The sequence below is a fragment of the Octopus bimaculoides genome, chromosome 8, assembly GCF_001194135.2.
Source record: "Octopus bimaculoides isolate UCB-OBI-ISO-001 chromosome 8, ASM119413v2, whole genome shotgun sequence".
NCBI lineage: Eukaryota > Metazoa > Mollusca > Cephalopoda > Octopoda > Octopodidae > Octopus > Octopus bimaculoides.
In genome coordinates, this window is record NC_068988.1 from 54,676,974 (window position 1) to 54,698,902 (window position 21,929).

Below are 21,929 nucleotides of genomic sequence, written 5' to 3' on the forward strand. Positions count from 1 at the left end.
TATATATATATATATATATATATATATTACATGCATACATACACAAGTTTTTGTTTAATTGATCCACAAATCCCCACCCACCTATATGTAAGAGTCTTGTTAATTTTTTCAAGTAAAGAGCTGAGGACATATATGTAATTATTCTTGCAACCCCCTACGCGCACATGCACAAAGCTTGTACGAAAAAGCATACATTTACATATGTACACAGCTTGTGCAGAGAAGCATGCACACACATACATATTAATATATATTGAACCTAGTTGAGGTCACTCTATTTGTTATAAATAGCAGCCAGTTCTCCTTCAAATTACTTCCTACCATCTTCAGAAGGGTCACATTGGATAACATAGTCTTAGACGTACAAAAAGATATGATGGTCGTAAGTGGAAAGCCTTTAAAAATAACTCGTGCTCAGGAGTCGACTGGAGCTAAACAGCAACCATTAAACACAGATCCACACAGACACCAACATCTACATCAAATATATGAGTATAAATCTGCACAAATAGTATATGCATGCAATCGCCACCCTCCCATAGCTACAGACACATACCAACCAAGTTTTTCTTCACCACTCCTTAAGACTAATTATGTCAGTCTGTGTATATATGTTTATTGGAGTTAACTAACATGTAACTGATGACATTGAGAGAGACAGAATGAGGGATAGTGAGGGAGCACATTAAAAGGAGATAGAGTGACTTGTAGATGAGAGATTAATGAAGAGAGTGGGAGAGCAGTAGATGAAGACTTAATATGAATATAATGGTTGAGAAAAGCCCAAATCTACATGTTATAACATCTCAGTTTCCGTTACCACCACCACCACTACCATTATCGTTTCTTATCCATTTTTCTTTTGCTTATATGGGTTGAGCAGGTCTTTTCTTGCACAGCATTTCCTGCCATCATTTATCAGCCGTCGTTTCCTTTGTCAGGTTAAGGTTTCCTATTCCACAAGTTCCATCTGTTAGGAACACTCAGCAGTTTTTTTTCTTTTTTTTTTTTACACCTGACATCCTCTATATGCATCACAAGCCTGTAAAAACATACTTTTCTCCCTTGCATTCTACATACAATTCCTCTTATATCCAATTTTTCTCTCACCTCATTTCTGCTCCATCATTCATGCAGACTAACATTACACACCCAAAGGAGCATGCTCATACTATTTCCTTTCAAACTTTGCAAATTCTTTGCATCCACAACGAATATCTCTATACTATGCAACATAGTGCTTCTCTGCTTCACATATAAGCATCATCATACAGTCTGCCTTTCACTCTAAAAGTGAAAATGTTGCCAGCAGATTTAATAACTCCTTCACTCTTCTACCCTGTTCTTGCTGTTATGGCTCTGCTTTCAAAACACTGCTATTAGGTCACCAAAATCCGTGGTTCTCAAGCTTTAATTTGTCGTAAAAATCATGATTTTTTCCAAAGTTGTTATGTCCTGTTTTAGGTCAGAGAGACTACTGTGTACAGAAAGAGTTGGTGGTGTGGAGAGGACAAAGGACCAGCGATAGAATATCAGATATTTCATTTAAAAGCTACTTGTAGCAGTCAATCTAAAATCAGCTGAGGATTTCATTTTTTTAAGAATTATATTAAGGTGCAAAAATTTTCTCAGGTGCTTGGAATTCTCGTTAAAAGTAGTTGTGAGCTTGTGTATGATAACAGGTCTGAATTTCTGGAAAGTTTCCTTGAAAAAATTCTGGAATTTCTGTATTTTTAGTATTTATGATATCACAAGCCTTTATAAATAAGAGAAATAATTCTTCTTTGAGATGGGGAGTCTTGAGGCAGACAAAGCTGTAAACAATAGGGTATAAATATTGGGTTTAAAAACCTCTTGGATAGAAAATACAAATTTTATTATTATTATTCATGGTTTAATAAACTCATCAAAAGTTTCTTTCCTTTTATCAAAAAGAACCAGATTCATTTTGGAAATACATTTGAGCTTTATGGTGGTAGGGGATGTCTGAATTAATTGGCCACTGAACAAAATGCCTTGTGGAAAGTACCTTTACCTGTCAACATTCTTTTCAACCTTCACCAATCCCCTGCTTTGGAATCCAACATTTCATTATCACATTGTAGACAAGCATCATCTTCCAGTCATCTAGCAGAGGCAGTTGTTTCCTGAACTTTTTCTCCTCTGTTCTTGGGTCAATAAAACAAGTACCTATTAAATACTAGGGTTGATATAAGTGACTTAACCTTAAAGGTAATATCCTAGCATTGTCACATTCCAGTAACTGAAACCAGTTAAAGATTAAATACTGCGTGAGGATTCTCCAGCAGCATATATTATCGTTCTTTGAATTACTACATTCTAGAACATGCTTATGGCTATCTTTATAAGTCAGTTGTCAATGTCTTTAACAGAGGTGGTTGTTTGTCTTTCTAATAGTGTGAATTACAAATGGTTGCCACAGATACATTCCTTAACTCTCACACTGTCTTTTAATTCATCAGCTTAGTCTGTATAATTCCTTATCTTTTTGGCTTGCTTCTGCACAGCATTGTAGCCATTTGGCATTGCTATGCCATTTAACATATTTTCATTGTATCATGTAAATTATGTTGAGTATGATATGATATCTGAAGGTCTGTCTGCAAGTTTAAGTTTCACAGTATTATTTCTGAGTGGAAGAACCAGTAAAGTGTTGGAAAATGCTTTTTTTGCTATTTAGTTGTTTCTGAGTTCAAATTCCAATGAGGTTGATTTTTATTTTTCTTGCCTCTGGGATGAATAAATTAAATATCACAAGTGTACCGGAACTTGATTCAGTGGCCTACATCTTTTCTTCACAAACTTGTATTCCTGTACCAAAATAAGAGCTCATTGTAATTATTGCTATTACTGAAAGGTGATGAGCTGGCAGAAACTTTAGCACATCAGGCAAAATTCTTAGCTGCATTCCATCTGTCTGTATGTTCCAAAGTTCAAATTCTGCTGGGGGAGCGGTTTACCTTTCATCTTTTCATAGTTGATAAAATAAGCACCAGTTGATCTTCTGGGGTCAATGTAATCAACTTATCCCCTGAAATTGCTGACCCCATGCCAAATTTTGAGACCATTATTACTGTTACTGTTTTGTCTCAGAATAAGTAGAGTGCTAAGCAAAATATTTTCCAATATGGAACGAGGTGATTAGGCTCAGTTGTTTGAATTCTGATGATTTGGCATGGCTGACTGGGCATTCAATCTGTTTTGGCAGCAGTTCTTTTTTGGTGTTGGCAGTAAGTATACATATATTTTCAGAAATATACACATACAATTAGAAAGAGTGAGAGACATTATAATCTATTAATCGAACATGATTGACATAAACACTCTCACTCTCCTCATAAAGAAATATGCTCACACATAAAATGGAGAAAGATGTGGAAGGAAAAAAGGAGAAAAATATTTTAAATGTTTGATGTCAAATAAGCGTTGAATCAGCAACACCAAATAGGTGGCACCAAAACGGTTATGCCAAACTGCCTCATACCCCTCTCTGTTAGGAGGCACATGTACACATACAACGATAACTTTCACCTGCCAAATTCAATCACAAGGCTTCAGTTGGCCCGAGGCAGAAGACACTTGCCCAAGGTGCCATGCAGTGGGACAGAACGCGAAACCATGTGGCTAGGAAGCAAGTTACTTACCACACAGCCATGCTTGCATCTTTGCAATATATAGATATATCCCTATGCCTGAGTCCAAATCATGGTTTGACTTAGCTTTTCATCATCTATAAATTGTTAAAATCAGCAGCTAAGGTTTAATTCCCAGTGTTAGCTGTTTTCATTCGACATAATTGACTCATGTTCTTTGAAAATGGACAAACAACAATTTACTGATTTCTTTCTTGTAAAACTTCACAACACCACCATCAATATCATTAATTCTACTCCCAAAGGATTGTGGACTAGCAGAATCGCTAGAGCATTTGACTAACTCTCTTGCAAGATTTTGTTGTTCCAAATTTGAAATCTGCCAAAGTTTCAACTTATGCTCTTATCATTTCAGAGTGTATGTGGGCTTTGTCACGTGGTCAATTTCTTATGAATCTCTTCAACATCTTTCTTCCATGGTCAGTGAGGTACCAGCTGGGTGGTAGGGCTGCTGTAATTGACTTACACTCTTTCTGAAAATGTAGCTTTGTGCCTATGTTAGAAACCAAACTAGTTAATTATTCCTCCCCACAATACAAGTTTTTTTCCATTTACTCTCACTGTTGCTGGCAAATTTGCTGTTGAAGTGAGCTTCTTTTTTTATATCAATATTCTAGTTGTTGTTGTCATTTAGTCCCAGGTAATCAAGCATTGCAGCCATAGCAATCTTGTTCTTTTATCCAGACCTAATTGGTCTTAGGACTGCATTACTCAGTGTGTTTTTTCTTAAAGATGGAAGAATGTGATTTGAGGAAAATTTGGTTGTTATTACTAACCAGTTGAGCAGCCATGTAGTAGCTTTCTTCTCGGTTAACCCAACTGGGATACAGTTACCATTTTAGAAGTCACTTGGTGGGGTGGTTGTAGCAAGAAGCAGAAACCCATGAAAATGTCCTCTATTCCAGTTATAACATCATTGGTGATGATGATGATGAGGAGGAGGAAGAGGAAAACAATTGAAAAAACATAATTTTCGTTAAATATCTCTCCTTCCCCTACCAAATGCTAACGTCTGTAATATGTCACAGATTCAAAAGATTTAAGGGTTGATGTCAGAGGAATATTTTGGCTCCACGACCTCCTTATGTAAATCTCAGCTGTGGTTTCAGATAACTTCAACATGAATCAAGTGCTCTGGACAGGTGTCAGCTGGAAGACTGTTGTTGATTCTCAAGAGATGAAGAGAAATAGATAGATAGAGACAGAAAAGCTTCACACTGTTATTCAAAAGTTAACCTTCAATATTATTAGTTTAGACTTTGATAGTCATTTAATTTTGGCAGAAGTGTGAGTGTGAGTGTTTAATGTTTCATACAGTTATAAGTCTAATCTCATGTCAAAAAACTGAGGATTATGACTTGAAATACAGCAAAAACACCATATATTCTCTGTCACATTGTATTGAGTAGTCTCATTTGTGCGAATTATGCTTACCTAATCTACAAATATATATATATATATATATATATATATATATTGCATTTTATGCATAGTAATTAGAGTAACCTTCATAATTTTATTGAATTAGGTCCATATTTTGCCATATATGGAAAATGTTACTATCGATCTATTTTATTCAAGGTAGGCACTGCCTACCTAGGTGGGCACATCCCTGATATATATATATATATATATATATATGTGTGTGTGTGTGTGTATCATCATCATCGTTTTATGTCCACTTTCCATGCTGGCATGGGTTTGACTGAGAACTGATGAGCCAGATGCTATACCAGGTTCAATCTGATCTGGCAAAGTTTCTATAGGAAGGGCATCCTGCTGTAGAAACTTTGCCTGATCAGATTGAGCCTGGTGCAGCCTCTAGCTCACCATGGGTGCTTTTTATATTGCTCTAGTACAGGTGTTATGTACATGGAAGCAGCATGGGTGTTTTGTAAGTGGCATCAGCACCTGCAAGCTTACAAGACAAGGCCCTCTCAGCTGAGAGAGGGAGTGGAACTAAGAGATTAGAGTATGATAGAGGGACAGTAACACTCCTCTTACTATCGAAGAAATACTTGGTAAATATTTATTGTATGCTTAAACTCCTGACAATGCATATGCACCATTGGAGTTGCATGTGCATTGTAAAACAAATAATTTTCTTATCTCACAAGTGTTGAACGAAATATGTCACTCAAAACTATAAATCATTTCTCAGGTAATTCTATACCAACATTGTTGCATTTTTGTGGTTAGTTATCACTTAAGAGTTGGAGTAAGACTAATTTTTGAGGTGTTATTCGCAATGCTTTCATTTTTTAATTGGTAAATTCATTGTTCGCTACTGTGATGGTTTTGATGGTGATAATAATGATGATGTAGATTTGTACTGTATAGATTAGCAGTTGTAGTGGTGACAATGTTAATGAGCTAGCTGTCGTAGTGGTGGCAGTAGATGTGTTACTGTTAATTCTTGTCTAATAAGAATGACTAATTCAGTCTACTACACTCTCTGATCTGAATGGACCTATAATTAAGTAGTATAGCATTGACCACAACACACACACACTCTCCCTCTCTTTTTCTTTCTCATACACACACATGCATGCACATGCCTATACACACACACACACACACACACTGTATGCTCCTTAGTTTGTTCATTCAGTTGGATTAATTAAGAAATCTCTTTGTTGTTTGTTGATATAAAGTTTCCTCCTATTCATTCTTTACGGACTTTGTTACATGCTCACACACACACACACACACACACACACACACACACACACACACACACACACACACACACACACACACACACACACACACACACACACACACACACACACTATGTTATGTATGTTTGTTTTCAAAGTATTAAGGTATGAGAGAATGAAGTTATGGTTGTGTGGTTAGGGAGCTCACTTAACAACCACATGGTTAGGGGTTCAGCCTCACTGCATGGCACCTTGGGCAAATTTCTTCTACGATAGCCCTTGGCCAACTAATGCCTTGTGATTGAATTTGATAATCAGAAACTGTGTGGAAACCCATCGTGTGTGTTCCCCACCCTGCTTGACAACAAATGTTGGTTTGTTTATGTTCCTGTAACTTGTTCAGCAAAAGATACAAATAAAATGAGCATTAGGCTTAAATAAAATTGAGTCCTTCAAGGTGGTGCTCCAGCATGGCCACAGTCCAGTGACTGAAACGATAGATACAGTTATGTGGTGGTGTGTTAAATCTATGATCAGCTCTGACTGTTGTATTAACCTCATTGATTAATGGGCAATATAATTTCAGTAGATTAGTGGTCATTGACCTTAGTTTAATCTCTCAATGGATTAGTAGTGAATAGTTAGTCACTTCTGGTGATTAGTTATGACAGTTATTGAATAATAGTTAATCATTTGAAATTCATTGGTACTATCAGTAGTTAGTATCATCAATAAATTCTTAGTTAATGCCATATTTGTTCTTCTATTTGTCATTAATTACCTCAATAATTTAACAGTGTCAGTAGCAACTGCATCATAGGAATCAATTTGTTCATTATTGGGCAAACTTCATTTTTGTATATCTGTGATATCAACTGCCCAAAGAACATCTTTAGTATTATGTGGGCCATAAGTTCCTTTATACCATTATGGTATTATCTGGATGACAATCAATGTTATACTACTTTGGTATTATATGGTCAATGAACAGAGAATGCTAATACCATCTGTTAAACATCAATGCAGGTGCCAAAGAACCTGAGGGACCTACACCAAGTGGATGTTGATGTTTTCAAAACAAAATTGGATCTCTTCCTGCCAAAAGTCCCAGATGAATCCACCTCATGACAGGAGAGCGACATCAAACTCCCTTATTCACCAAATGCCACATATCAGAGGAAGCTCTCAATAATAACAGTGCAGCAAAATGGCGGTGCTCCAGCATGGCCACTGCTTGGAGCAGAAACTGATAAAAAAAAAAAAGTATCACTGTCATGCACGTGGTGTCCTTTGTTTCCAATCTTCTGCGAAAACGTCATAGGGAAATATTAATATACTTCGAAACAAGGGTTAGCAAGAAGGGTATCTGACCATAGAAAAATCTGCCTCAAATTTCATCCGAGTCATGCAAACCTGGAAATGTAGATGGTAACAAAAAATAAAGTATTCTTCTCTTTACATGAAAGATGACAAATCATATCTATAAAAGTGTCTTGTATTAAATGAGACATGACACTTCTGTGTACTTATAAAGTATGATCCTTTGAAGTAGACACTTCCAATGCACTTATGAAAAATGTTTCCCTGGAGAAAACATATACTACTTATGTAGTATTTGTTTGGAAAAGATGGTACTTTACCATGGTGCTACACAGGAAATCTGTCCATGCTACTCATGGAAATATTGCATGTAAGAACGACACTGTACGTCATGGTAGTACATCATGGTAATCATTTTAATTAGTCAAACACTCTGCTGGTACTAACATTGAATTATTTTAGAGTGGTTATATTAGACTTGTTTTTTTCATGTCCGGTTCTACAAAATTCCATGGGACAGCTGGGACACTAAGCTACCAAGCTTATGTTTACTCAAGTATTTTATTAAGTCAAATCATGTCGGAGTTTACTGTACCTTCTCTTTTCAAAGTTCATTAAAATGATATCAGTCATTTACTGAAGTGAATTTGAATAAAAATACTTATCCTCTTCAAATTTGTGACGTTGTGCCAATGTAAAAAGAATCATTATTTCCAAACTTATTCATCTATTTCAGTTCTTTCTTTAAGGCAAGCATCATCCTTTTTCTCAATGACATTATGATTATCAATTCCCTATTTCAGAATGATAATTCCATCCCCCACTCCAACCACCCCCTTATGTTTCCTCTGACCTTTATAAGGATCAAGAATTAACTAAGTGTCAGAAAGTCATTACTAACAATTTACTATTGCTTTTTGTGAAACTTCCCTGCTCCTTCATCTGTTCCCTACCCTGACTTTATCAATTACCTAAGCACTTAGCATACTGATATTCTATTGTATCCTCATAACAACAAGACCTTTGATTTACCCCTTCAAAATAATAAACCACTGACCTTTCTCATCATGAACCTTTCATTCTGTTCCCCCAGTTTACTGGAACAATATTGTTAATGAACAATAAGTGATATGTGTAGGGGTTAGGGTGGGGGAGTCAGGGTTGTTCTGGTCATGTGACCCCATCCAACTTTAGCTTCACTGTTGGCCTCTATAGTAGAGGAATCCATGTATTTTACACTAGAAACCTACTCCTCTTTTGAACCTATCTATTGTCTTTTTGTATTCAAAAGAACAAAAATAGAAAGTTTTTGTTTTTTGCTTTCAACCACTGGCACAGTCACCTAATTTTCACAGAATGTAGTGATTGGTGATGACTTTAACGACAGTGATTGCATGTGGCAGAGAGGGGGATATAGCACGGTGGTGGGGGTGGATGTAAATAACTTTGGGATTTGTTGTATATGTTTTATGCATGAGCGAGGGAAATTACCCAGTCACTTTAAGGCCCTTAGACTAAATGTAGCGAGTGTAGAAAAAAAATAATAACAAAACTTAGCTATGTGTAGTAATGATTGCATGAATGTGTGAATAAAAAATTCACTTTATAATCATGTGGTTTCAAGTTCTATCTCCCTGTGTGTGGCCCTATAATCCTTAAGCTTTTAGACTGGCAAGATTAATTCAAGATATTGTCGCCATTGCTGCCTCTCTGGCACCTGTGCCAGCGGCACGTAAAAAGTTACATTCAGGTGTAGCTGATACCAGTGCCACCTGACTGGCTCCTGTGTTGGTGGCATGTAAAAAGCACCCACTACACTCTCGGAGTGGTTGGCATTAAGAAGGGCATCCAGCTGTAGAAACCTTGCCAAATCAGATTGGAGCCTGGTGCAGCCTCCCAGCTTGCCAGTTCTTGGTCAAACTGTCCAACCCATGCCAGTGTGGAAAGTGGATGTTAAATAACGAGAATGATGATGATAGTAATCTGAATGTGAGTATCTTCTACTGCAGTGGTTCTCAACCATTTTTTGTCTGTGGGTCCCTTTAATTCCAATTTTACTCCACTAGACCTTCATAGCCATTCAATATATATAAATAAAAAAAAATCCCGTATTTTTATAATTAAATATTATTAGGAATTGTATAAAAAGAAGAAATTTAATATTTTGTGTATCGTAGAAATTTAAGCAATTTATTGTACATACACTTTAAAAACAAAATCTTATATGGACCCCAGCTGAGAACCCCTGTTTTACTGTAATTTCAGGCCTGACCAATGCCCTGTGAGTGGAATTGGTAGATGGAAACTGTATGGAAGTATGTTGTGTGTTTGTGTGAATATTTACATTCTGTCTTCATATTAAACTGTTTGGGCAGAATGGTGACATTATGTTGAAACTCCTTATTAACTACACATCCTGCAGCACAGTTCTTTCAAAGATAAGTGGAATATAAAAAAGATCCCTTAAAAACGGTTAAGGGTTAGCAACAGGAAAAGCTTCCAGTTATAAAATAATTCGTGAATAATAAGCCTTCATCCAATCCATAGAAAAATGTACATAAAAGAATGACCAAGCAAATGAGTGAGAAGAAATTAAGTCAGTGTTAAATATAATTTTAATCTGACTTTATCAAACATGAGTGTTAACTCTCTATATATTTTGGTCTTAATAAATCTCAGCAATAGCTTGTCAGATTAGTAAATGAAAAATGAATCAATAAGGTATATTTGTACGTATCAGAACATTGATTGTTTATTTATGCTTAAAATTTTAGCTGTTTTTGGTTCTAGTATTCTTCCTAATTTTATGTTCAAATTGGACAGATCTGGCCTCTCGCACCTACCCTATAATGAGATTCTAAAAATAAACAATCACATCATCAAAATTGTAAAGCTACAGGGTAATGCATGATTAATTCAGAGCAATGTGAATAAATAAACATTAGATTTGTCAGGGTAATCTGAATGCTAAAAGGGTTATAAATACTTAATATGCTGCTGAAGCAAAGATATTCCCTGTTAGACATTTGCAACCCTCATGATGCTTTTGTGTTGATTCACTGAATCTGCAAATACTTAAAGAAGATTTCATCATCACCATCATATTAATTATTTATTTATTTATATTTTACAGTTGGCTTCACCCACCTCTGAAGAAAACATGTCGGATCTACGGAATATAATAACAAAGTAAGTATTTAATGTTTTACCATATTAGACTTTACTAGTGTTGTATTATACTATAGAATGCCATACAACCAAGGTTCTATACAGTGGGACTGAACCTGGAACCATACATTTGGGAAGCGGGCTTCTAAATCATACAGCCACACCTGCACTTGTGTGTGTGTGTAGAATGAATCACACTTATTGCTAGTTGTGCATCTGTCTGAATATTTGCACTATTCCTTATAGGTGCTGTTGGTAGATGCTCTGCCATCTGCTTTTCATATGGAACTTTATTTTGCTAAATTTCTTGTTGAAAATATCTTACTTTGTAATGACCATTGGAGTGAGCATTTCTGAGGAAGCTTCACCAAAAATGGTCTGCAGGGGCCTACTTGCCTGTTTACAATTACAACCAGGAAGGGAATCATGTGCAAAGGAAACTAAAATAACTAGCATCTATCCCAGAAATAGCTACAGAAATATAAACACTTAGCGAACTGCTTTACTCAGTGTTTATATGGGTGGTGTTGGCGGTGGCAGCTACAGTAGCAGGGGATGGGGGCAGTGGCTGTCTTGTTGTTCCCCCCCCCCTTTTTTTTTTTGGAGTATTAGGTGTGGATATTTCAATGATGAACACCAACTGTTCTTTATGATACTGATGGTGGTGGTGTCGGTGGTGATGGAGTGCTGGGTGGTGATTGTGGAGACAAGAGGTTTTAGAAAGTAGCTGTAAAGATAAGAAGTATTGTGATAGTGGTGGTGGTGAAGATAAATTTGATGGTGGCGACTATTCTAATTGCTGTTGTTGTTCCTACCATAGTAATCCATGATGGCTCCAATATTTAAAAAATTTGTTTTTTACCAAGGAAAAATGAGTAACAGGATGTGCTGGGTGAAGGCATCTTTGGTCAACATTCTTGTGGGGGAGGTGGAAAGGGTGAGAGAGAAAGAAAGAAAAGGAATAGAGGGAGGGAGTGATGTTTTGTTAAGAACTATTTATAAACTAACATGAATATTTACAACAATTCCATCCAGTGTTGAAAAACAAATAGGGTGGGTAGCTCTGAAAGTGAAGACTAAAAGAAAATGGGGGCAGGGTAGGGGTGGCAAGTTTTGAGTGGAATTTGTAAAGAAACACACCTCAAAGATTATTCTATGTATTGTCATTCTTTGGAGTAAGGAACACCAACATTGGAACATAAAATCAGTCTCTCTCTCTCTCGCACACACACACACATCTGAGTACCAGCACATACTCACAGACTATATATACACACACATACATAGCTTAAACACTCATATATATATATATATATATATATATATATATATATATATGCACACACACATTACACTATAAATATATATATATATAGATAGATAGATAGATAGATAGATAGCTATATACACACACACATATGCATATATTTACACATCTATACACATTCACATAGGCTAGCAAATAATGTGATCCACTGAAATTATCAGACACATCTCTCTCTTTCTCTCACTGTCTCTCTGTCTCTCTCACACATTTCACATATGTATTCTTTTGCATTGAAGCTGAGGAAAATCTGAGATGTTGAAATAATCCAAGATGTGCTAAAAAAGAAAGAATAGATTTGGCAGTCAGTAGCTGTCATTCTTAGTAGCTGCTGTTATTTTTCTCTACTGGAACAACCATTGAATGAAGCGACTGTAGGATAGGGTAACACTCAAAAATAATGCTAAAAAGTTTAGTGAAGTTAATATTTGTTGAAGAGTAATGAGCTTTATGTCTAACTTCTGCAGAGGATAGCTAAATCAGTAGAGCCTTGAACTGAATGTTTTGTAATATTTAGTTAGCAACTCTTTACATTTATCATCATCATCATTTCACGTCTGTTTTCCCATGATGGCTTGGGTTAAATGGGTTGCCTGAAGATGGTAAGCTGCACTGGACCTCAGTCTGTTTTGGCTTGGTTTCTACAGCTGGATATCTTTCCTAATGTCAACTACAATTACTGGTAAGTCCACCACAATCAATTCACTGCAGGGAAAGTTCATCACAAGGAAAGTTTACCAAGAAAATATATCCATAGTATCTCACCATTAATAGTTAAAAACTATTTTATTGAAAAAAAAGTGACTTGATGATGCTGAACTTGGCCTGTGGTGAATGAATGATGGTGAACTTGCTGGACATTGTCAACTACTCTACAGAGCCGACTGACTATCTTTTACATGTCATTGGCATGTAAAAGACACCCAGTACACATTTGTTTTTCATCTACTTGGAGTTGAGAAATAAAATACCAGTCAAATACTGGTGTTAATTCAAAGCAGTTAACTTGTGCTAAACACTATATATTTAGGTTTATTCAAACCAAGTTTTTATTTGTTGTTAGCTTTGCTTGAATAATTCTCTAAAAATTTGGCTGTCTTAATGAAGTGTTAGAGTTAAGCTGGATGCTGTTTTGTTAATCTTTTGAATTAAACAAAAGAAGTATGTCCCTATTTTGAGTGAAGCTACTGTGAAGGATTAGTGGCATGTCAATGGATTTTAAATTATTGTCATGATAAAATAGAAAGAGATTAACTATACTAGGCCAGTAGTCTTCATCGTTTAATGTCTGTTTTCCATGCTGGCATGGGTTGGACAATTTGGCAGGAGCCAGCAAACCAGAAGACTGCCAAGTTCATCCCCTGCTTTAGCATGATTTCTACAGCTGGAAGCCCTTCCTAATGCCAACCACTTTACAGAGTGTACTAGGTGCTTTTTATGTGGCACCGGCAGCTGAGGCAAGGAATAGTGTTCAAGAAAGTGGCTTTGTGCCAGATGAGAGGTTAGGATATGAGTAGAGGAACAGAAATTGGCATCTTGCAGTACCTCAGTCAGGGGAAGAGAGAGAGAGAGAGAGAGAGGGGTGTGAGAAGATGGTGAAGAAAGCCAAATTTATTCTTCTACATCTTGTAGTTTCTGCTTTTAACTTATGTATAAATGAAGTATTGAGGAATTGAAGCTCCCATGCACCAAACTGTCTTTGCTTATCTCTCTCACAATCATGAACTTTAAACATAATGAAATAAACTGAACAAGCAGCTGAGTTGAATATAGCCAAATTGTCACAGTGTACCCAGTCAATGAAATGATATGCTGGTGTCTGGAGTACAACAATGAAAATAAAACAAATGCTTTTGAATTAAAAAAATCAACTCCTTCCTACGTTTCACATTATCATTTTAAATATGAATTCTTTAATATGGTGATTATGAACTTGGATGGTCACGGGTAAGTTGGTAACATGGAACCAGGGACAGTATTGAATGGATTGGAATATAGATTAGGGGTGGCCTTGAGTGATTGTAGACAAGCTGATAATTTTGGATCAGGCATGATCTTTGGTGGGTTGGTAACATGAGACTTTGTGGGGTAATCTTTGGGGGCTGGTATTGTAAAGGTTATAGAAACAGTTGCTTTAGCCTGAAATGTTCTCTAGACCTGAAGAGGAAACTCAACCTTTGTGATGAAATTTTGGTCATGTGAAAAATGTGAGGGAAATATTTTTTGAGCTAAATAGAGGAAGGAAAGTGTGTGAAGGAGGTTGGTAAAAGTGGAGTGGTTTAATATTATTGCTTAGACTAAGAAAATAAAATGAAAGTGATAGTGGAAGGAGAGACTTCTATTTTTATTCATTTTTAGTGTAAGTTGGTGAAGATGAGATAGGGAGAGGGAAAGGTCAGTGACTCAGCTTTTGTGTGTTTGACTTCATCAGACTGTTTCTGTCCTATGACCACTTGAAACTATCCTGTCTCTTAAATAGAATATATCCTGTCATTATAGAGAATTCTTGAGGCAAATGTTAATATATTTATCAATAGAAATAGAGGTCTCTTTCCTTTATTGGCTACTATACATATTAAGGGAAGGAAGGAAGAAGAGAGAGGATTGTATGACGTTCATGTTTCCCCTGTGTCTAGTGCATAAAGTAAACGCACATTAAAGGAATGAGAGATTGATTTCTTTTAACTTAAATGTGACAATGACAATCATCTTTTCCTCAAGTACATTAGTAGTATAAGTGATATGAACGGGTTACACTTTGGAATGGAAATTGATTCAGAGACCCAATTCAGTTGAACATTAGCAGATACATTTTAGGACAAAATTACAGAAGGCAGTGATGAAAACGGAAAAGTAGAGAAGAGGGAGTTTTTGCGTGATGAAAGAGAAAACACTTGTTCAAACCAGCTTTTGAAAAGAAGTCTTTTCTGATTGTATAAGCAATGTAATGAGAGACAGTCCCAAAGTAGCTGTTGTTTAGTATCCCTAGTCAGCTTGTGTATGGAAGTCTTTATCTGTCACCTAGTTTAACACCACCACTTGCCCCTTTGGTGCATGTCAAGGATTTCCTTACAAGCACATAAGATTTCCTTACAAGCACATAAGATCCAGATCCTAAAACATTGCAATCTTTGGATCCAGGTCTTTGTACTCCCCAACTTTTCTCCTATCAGTCTCAGAAGCTTTGAAAATGGTCATTGGTACTACTTTTCCAGCTCTAAGTCAAACAAAAGAAAATAAGATTAAAAAAAAAAAATTCAAAGATGGAGCTAGCCAACTGAAAGCTTAGAAGTAACTTGTGGGATTTATGTTTTGAAAATAATGACAATAATATCGACAACAGTTATTGTTTCAAACTTTGGCACAAGGCCACAATAATAATAATGATAATGATAATAATGATCCTTTCTACTATAGGCACAAAGCCTGGAATTTGGGGGAGCAGGATAGTCGATTACATTGACCCCCAATACTCGACCAGTACTTATTTTACTGACCCTGAAAGGATGAAAGATGAATTGGGCCTGGGCGGAATTTAGACTCAACTTTAGGATGGACGAAATGCTGCTAAGCATTTGGCCCAGCAAGATAACGATTCTGCCAGCTCCCTGCCATAACACAATAACAATAATAACTTAATCTGTCCATTATAATCATGACTAGGTTTATTCCTTGGATTCAGAAAAATGTGTGGGAGTGTAGTATATGGATGTGCACTTGGAGAAGCATGCAGAAGCAATGTAGACCAGTCTCACATTCCATCAATGCGGGAACTGTAAAACACTCACCTTTTTTATTCAGGACACATAAGGACATGCTCATTCAAGTGCACTCATACATACTTAAATACACATTCTTTTGCATCCAAATACTCACACACCCATACTTATACAGTCAGTCACTCACACTCACAGTCGTGATGAGAGTATTTGAAAGTTTTGATTTGTGTGAGTGCTTGCACCTGCAAGCATGGCACAGAAAAATAAAAGCAGGTTCAGAGATATGGTCGTGTATGTTAATATTGGTTTCAAATTTTGGCAAGAGGCCAGCAATTTTGAGGCAGGGAGTAAGTCAATTACACTGACCCTAGTGCTCAACTGGTATTTATTTAATCGACTCCAAAAGGATGAAAGACAAAGCCGACCTTGGCTGAATTTGAACTCGGAATGTAAATTAAACACCATTAAGTAGTTTGCCCTGAGTGCTAACGATTCTGCTAGCTTGCCGCCTTAAGTGTATGTTAATATTGATTTGTTACATAGCCTTTGAGTTTGAAATTTGTGAGAAAGGATTGGTGAGATTGTGTAACATTTATCCCCCTCTCAAATGAAATGGATAAAAAGAAGACTGAAATGGTTTACTGGCCTGTTGACCACAGGTCATAGTAATGAAGTTACTTCTTGCCTCTTCTTGTTGCATCTGCTGCATTTCACCTCCCAGAATCCTGTTGTAAACATTTTGATCAATTCTAACTTTTTCCTTCAAAATAAACCCTTCCTCACCAAATTTTTAAACTGACCATTGTCGTTCTTGGTAGCTGTATAACAACAGCTACCCTGCCAGTTGTATTGGTCTAGGCAAATCTGCAATGGCTATCTGTATGTGTGTAATTTTGCATTCATATGTGTGAGTGTTTTTGCCTCTTGTGCCAAAAAGTATTGTCACTAAAACAAGGCTAAATGCCCTGTCAGCTGTGCCCCATCATCAGCATCCAAGCAGCTGCACCCTATTGTTTCCTTCTAACACACCAAGGTTCTTATATACTTAGAACTCACCCCATGTACTAAAAAGGCTCTTCACCTATGATATAAATGGTATCTTGGCTTGTTGTTGCTAATGAGAATTAAATCTAATAATGTCATATGATAAGATTAATAGACTGGATTATAACAATTTAACCTTGTGCTTCTTGAAACAAATCAAAAACAGTAACATCCTTCCTTGGTTGTGTCAAGGAAGTATAGGATTTCCATTTAGAGATTTTTCTCAACCTGCTACATCAACAAAACAGTTTCAAATGATTCAGTTTCTGGTTTAATTTTAGTTTCGTTAGAGACTCTTAATTAATATGACATCTGCTACCTTTCCCTTCCTTCAGACTCTCAGAACCCCCTCCTTCTACAAACTTAAACATCACTGCTAATTATATTAGAATTCTGGGAATGTCATTCAGCCATATGGTTCTGAAACTCTGCCTTTCTTTTTTCTCATCTCTTCACCCAGGAATCTATCTTTATGTTAATGTGTGATGTGTGTCTGTTCATGCAAGAGTGTGTAAATAGTGTGGGTGGTGTGTGTGTTAGTGTAAAATGTTGTGTGTAAATGTGTATGTTTATAAATGGGAAATAGTATATTCATATTTGTAACTGTATGTGTATATGACATGATATGTTTTGCATCCATGCATGCTGTAGTGTGTATGTATGAGAGTGTATGTATGCTGTTGAATATGTGTACTGTAGTGTGTGTGTGTGTACTAGTTTTGTTTCATTAGTTTTACATTGCTGTATCCAACCAAGTACTTCTGTATCCTCAGAAATAAACCAGTTAAAAATACTTGCAGCATTCCAATCTCGGCTATTTTTATACCTCTTTTAATGAACCAAACTTTCACTCCCCACTCATCTCCTCTATTTCTCTTCTCCCAATACTGTGCTCCCTTCGGAATTTGGATCTTAATTCATACCAGAAGTTTTCACATAGCTATTTAACTTGCTCTCTCTCTCTCTCTCTCTTTCGTTTTTTTAACTTCTTAAAACAGTAATCACTACCTGTAATATATTTAGTGTTAAACTTTGGATTAATCAGTAATGTAAAGTTCTTTGAAAAGGGCTTGTTTTGTAGTAAATTGTAAGACAGCCCTGCCCCTATATAATCTCCTACAATTTGTTCTTGGGGAGTGTCAAAAAAAAAACATTTGGAAGCTTTTCTTTGATAGAAATCTTATACTTGTAGTTGGAGGTGTTACTAATTGAATTTCTGAAGTGGTGTGGAAAATGGAGGGTAAACTTTGTCTTAAGGGTATGTTTGGTGTACTGCTGAAAAATAATTTGAATGAAAACTAAACTGCCTTCGAAGAAGAAAACCGAAATAAAGACAGCAAAAACAAAGACAACAAAAATTATGCTAGAACCATCTGCCAGAAAAAAGCAACAACAGGACGATGTCCTGGTAGCTTATAATTACTGAAGTAAATATTGTTATTGTTGCTATTGGTGCCAGTGATGTTAATTGAGTGTACAACTAGATTCTTGGTGATGAATGAACGTAGTTAAATTAGTTCCTTCTGTCCCCTTAGTTTTCTGTTTAATAACCATTCCCTTTGTGGCCATTTTCTTCAAGGTGTTTTTTACAATTTTTTTACAAGTATCTTGAGAGGGTACAAATTGAGCTACTCCTTTGAGTTCTTGATTTTCTCTTGGTTTATTAAGAGAAGAGAAATGAGATTGCATGAATAAGAATGCTCTGAAACGGGCTAAAAACCAGCAGTTAAAACCTAGTCTCAAATTTGACTTGCCAGGAGCTCATCTTTACTGCACGTCTTTCCAGTAGCTTCTATTATGTGGCCCATACAAAAACTTCTTCACTGTCTATGCTTACTAATTACTTAAGCCCTTTGTTCCCTATGGAGCATAAGCTATCAATTACCTTACACCACTGTTCTCAACTCTGAGCTGTAAGGCTTTCCTCTCCATGTTGTTGAATTTTAATTATCATTGATAATACTTCTTATTTCTTTATTGCCCACACGGGGCTAAACATAGAGGGGACAAACAAGGACAGACAAAGGGATTAAGTCAATTACATCGACCCCAGTGCGTAACTGGTACTTAATTTATCGACCCCAAGGGGATGAAAGGCAAAATTGACCTCAGCGGAATTTGAACTCAAAACGTAGCGGCAGACGAAATACCGCTAAGCATTTTGCCCAGCCTGCTAACGATTGTGCCAGTTCGCCACCTTAACAGCAGTATCATTGATACTTCTTTTAACTTTTTTTGCAAATAGAGGTGTTGGCAAACCTATATTTACCTTTGAGAAGAGGTGGTCCATATTAGTCTGGCCTCCACTGTTTGACCTGTCCTCTACCAGAAGCTTGTTATCCACTGACATAGTTCCGAGGGCTATTGACACACACAAGTCACCACTCCACGATTGAAGACTGTCCCACCAATTTTTTTAATTGGTGTCAGTTTAACATGATTTTTTCATGCTGATACAAGTTTGATGGATTTGTAACATATTTCCACAAATTTTCATATTGTTATATTATCTCATTTATGAAGTCTAGCATTCTGCTTCTAAATCAAAATCTTCCTTCAGATCATAGATCCTCTTTTCACATTGTCTGTATCAGTACCCCAATTACTTGCGTTTCTCATAAGTTTTCAAGACACATACAACAAAGCCACATTCAGCACATTTCTTTGCATTAATTCATCAAAGAACCCCTTCAGTCATGAACCCCTTCAGTCCCTCTGAGACACAAGTCTGGGCAAGGTTGTTTTATGGAAGACCAGCAGTCGCCCATGCATACCAGCCTCTTCTCTCCACACCATCAATGTTATCCAGAGAAAAGGCAAAGACCAATACAGCTTGGCACCAGTGACATTATAACTCATTTCTACAGATGAGTGAACTGGAGGAATGTGAAATAAAGTGCCTTGCTTAAGAAAACAACACACAGCCCAGTCCTGGAACCTAACTACTAAGCCATGCACCTTCACATAAATTCATTACCCATATTTCATTGCTACACAACTCCAAGAAGAAACCCTTTGTTGTTGTTTGTGTTATTGTTGTTATGGTGGTTGATTCAAGAAGTCTATTTAGTTTTATATAGCAGTGTTGATAACATCAGTTAATTTTATTGAGTAAAGGTAAATCATTGATTAAACTTCTCTACTGATGCATTCTTGTTATTAGAGTGCTTAGACCAAGCTTTACTGGCTTGCATACAAAAAGCATGGGATGGTGGTCTCTAGTTGTCATTTCATATGTCTATGATTAAGGACATAGGAACCTGGACTCTTTGACAGTATGTTAGCGAGGAAGAAATTAACCTTTGCATACTGGATTTATAACGATATTTATATGAACATTATTAGGTTTGGATAGGGTGAGGAAAAAGGGTTGGTTATATGAAGCCTCAATCTCTACATTAAAGAGAAGGGTTGGGAAAGAGGAGAGATAATTACATTTGCAGTATTTTAAATAGGAAATGATAAATATTTTCATAAACTTTGATGGTTATGGGTAAGCAGGTGTAAAACTAAGAAAAAACTTGGTGTGTTTGATAGGGTTCATGAATATGACTAGGTTGAAGAATGTTGTTGAAAGGGCACTTGGCAGACACATCCAACCTACTTGTAATGAATATAGCTTCTAAGTTACAGGGCCATAAACAAACCAACACAAGCTGTCAAGTAGTGATGGTGGTAGTATTCACACATACACACACACACACACACACACACACACACACACACACACACACACACACACACACACACACACACACACACACACACACACACACACACACTCTCTCTTACACAAGCATACATACATGCACATAAGCACATACATATACTTACACAAATATACATATTGTTGCTATTATGCAAAAGTGTCGTAAGTCCAAAATGTTGCTTTTTCAGAAAACTAAAAAATAGTTTCACCATTCTATAGCAAAACTGTTGTATGACACTTTGATAATTTTTGTTATCTTGGCATCTGAAGCAACTGGAAATACAATAGTTTGACAAAAAGAACTGGCTGGCCATATTTGGACATACAGCAGTTTAACATAATAGCAATGATATAAACACACACACATAAACACATACATACGCAAAATATATGTAAACAATAAGCAATTCAGCTGGAAAATCATTAAAGAAATAAAAATATTTTTATCGACATTGCCAAATACTCTGAAAGATCACCATATATGATGGGCTTCCACATAGTTTTCATCTACCAAATTCACTCATAAGGCATTGGTTAACCTGGAGTTATAGTAGAAATTTACCCAAGGTGCTGCGCAGTGGAACTGAACACAAAACCATGTGGTTACAAAGCAGGCTTCTTAACCATACAGCCATGCTTCCTTCTTATACACATGCATGTATGCACACACACACACACACACACACACGCACACGCACACACACACACACACTTTCAACCCTTCATAGTATTTAAATTGACCAGATCAGGCCTCTCACACCTATCCTATAGTCTCATCATCGAAATCTCAAAGCTACGAGATAATGCATGATTAAATTCAAATGAATATGAATAAACAAACACTACATTTAAAAGAATAATCTCAGTGCTAAAGGGGTTAAATTCTTACTATGTAAAGAAAAATGGCTATGGATACATGTTATATGGAACCAGTTTGACTTTGGAATGGAGTTGATGGAATCGCTTAATCTCTTTTAAGGCATGCATCGCTTAAGTGGTTTTCATATATTTATGTTTGCATATTAGTTCTATGATTCTAATGTATCACTCCTCTTCCAGAAGCCTCTGTTATCAAATACACTTCAGCAGCTTCTGTGTACATCTGACGAGTGGAATGAACTTATGAAATTCTTCAACAGATATTCTGTGCTATAGAATTGTACGAGGCATGATGAAGTCGTCTCTCTTTGCCCAGCCATGAATCAACTGGCTTCTCTGCACGCGCACTAATAGGCCTCTTTACCTTTTTTTTATCTTTTTGTGCATCCTGTTTCTATCTCTTGAGCTTTCAAACACACACACACACACACA

The 21,929-nt window shown here is 36.5% G+C and overlaps 1 protein-coding gene across 18 annotated transcripts in view; it reads left to right on the forward strand.

Annotated features, from left to right (window-relative positions):
* The window catches only part of LOC106882633 (tensin-1), an 835,201-nt gene that overhangs the window by 656,564 nt on the left and 156,708 nt on the right, over positions 1–21,929 (forward strand). For all 18 annotated transcript variants that reach the window (XM_052970116.1, XM_052970114.1, XM_052970115.1 and 15 more), the window contains one exon: positions 10,788–10,843. In XM_052970116.1, coding sequence (XP_052826076.1) covers positions 10,788–10,843 — 56 coding nt within the window. The remainder of the gene's footprint in view (positions 1–10,787; positions 10,844–21,929) is intronic.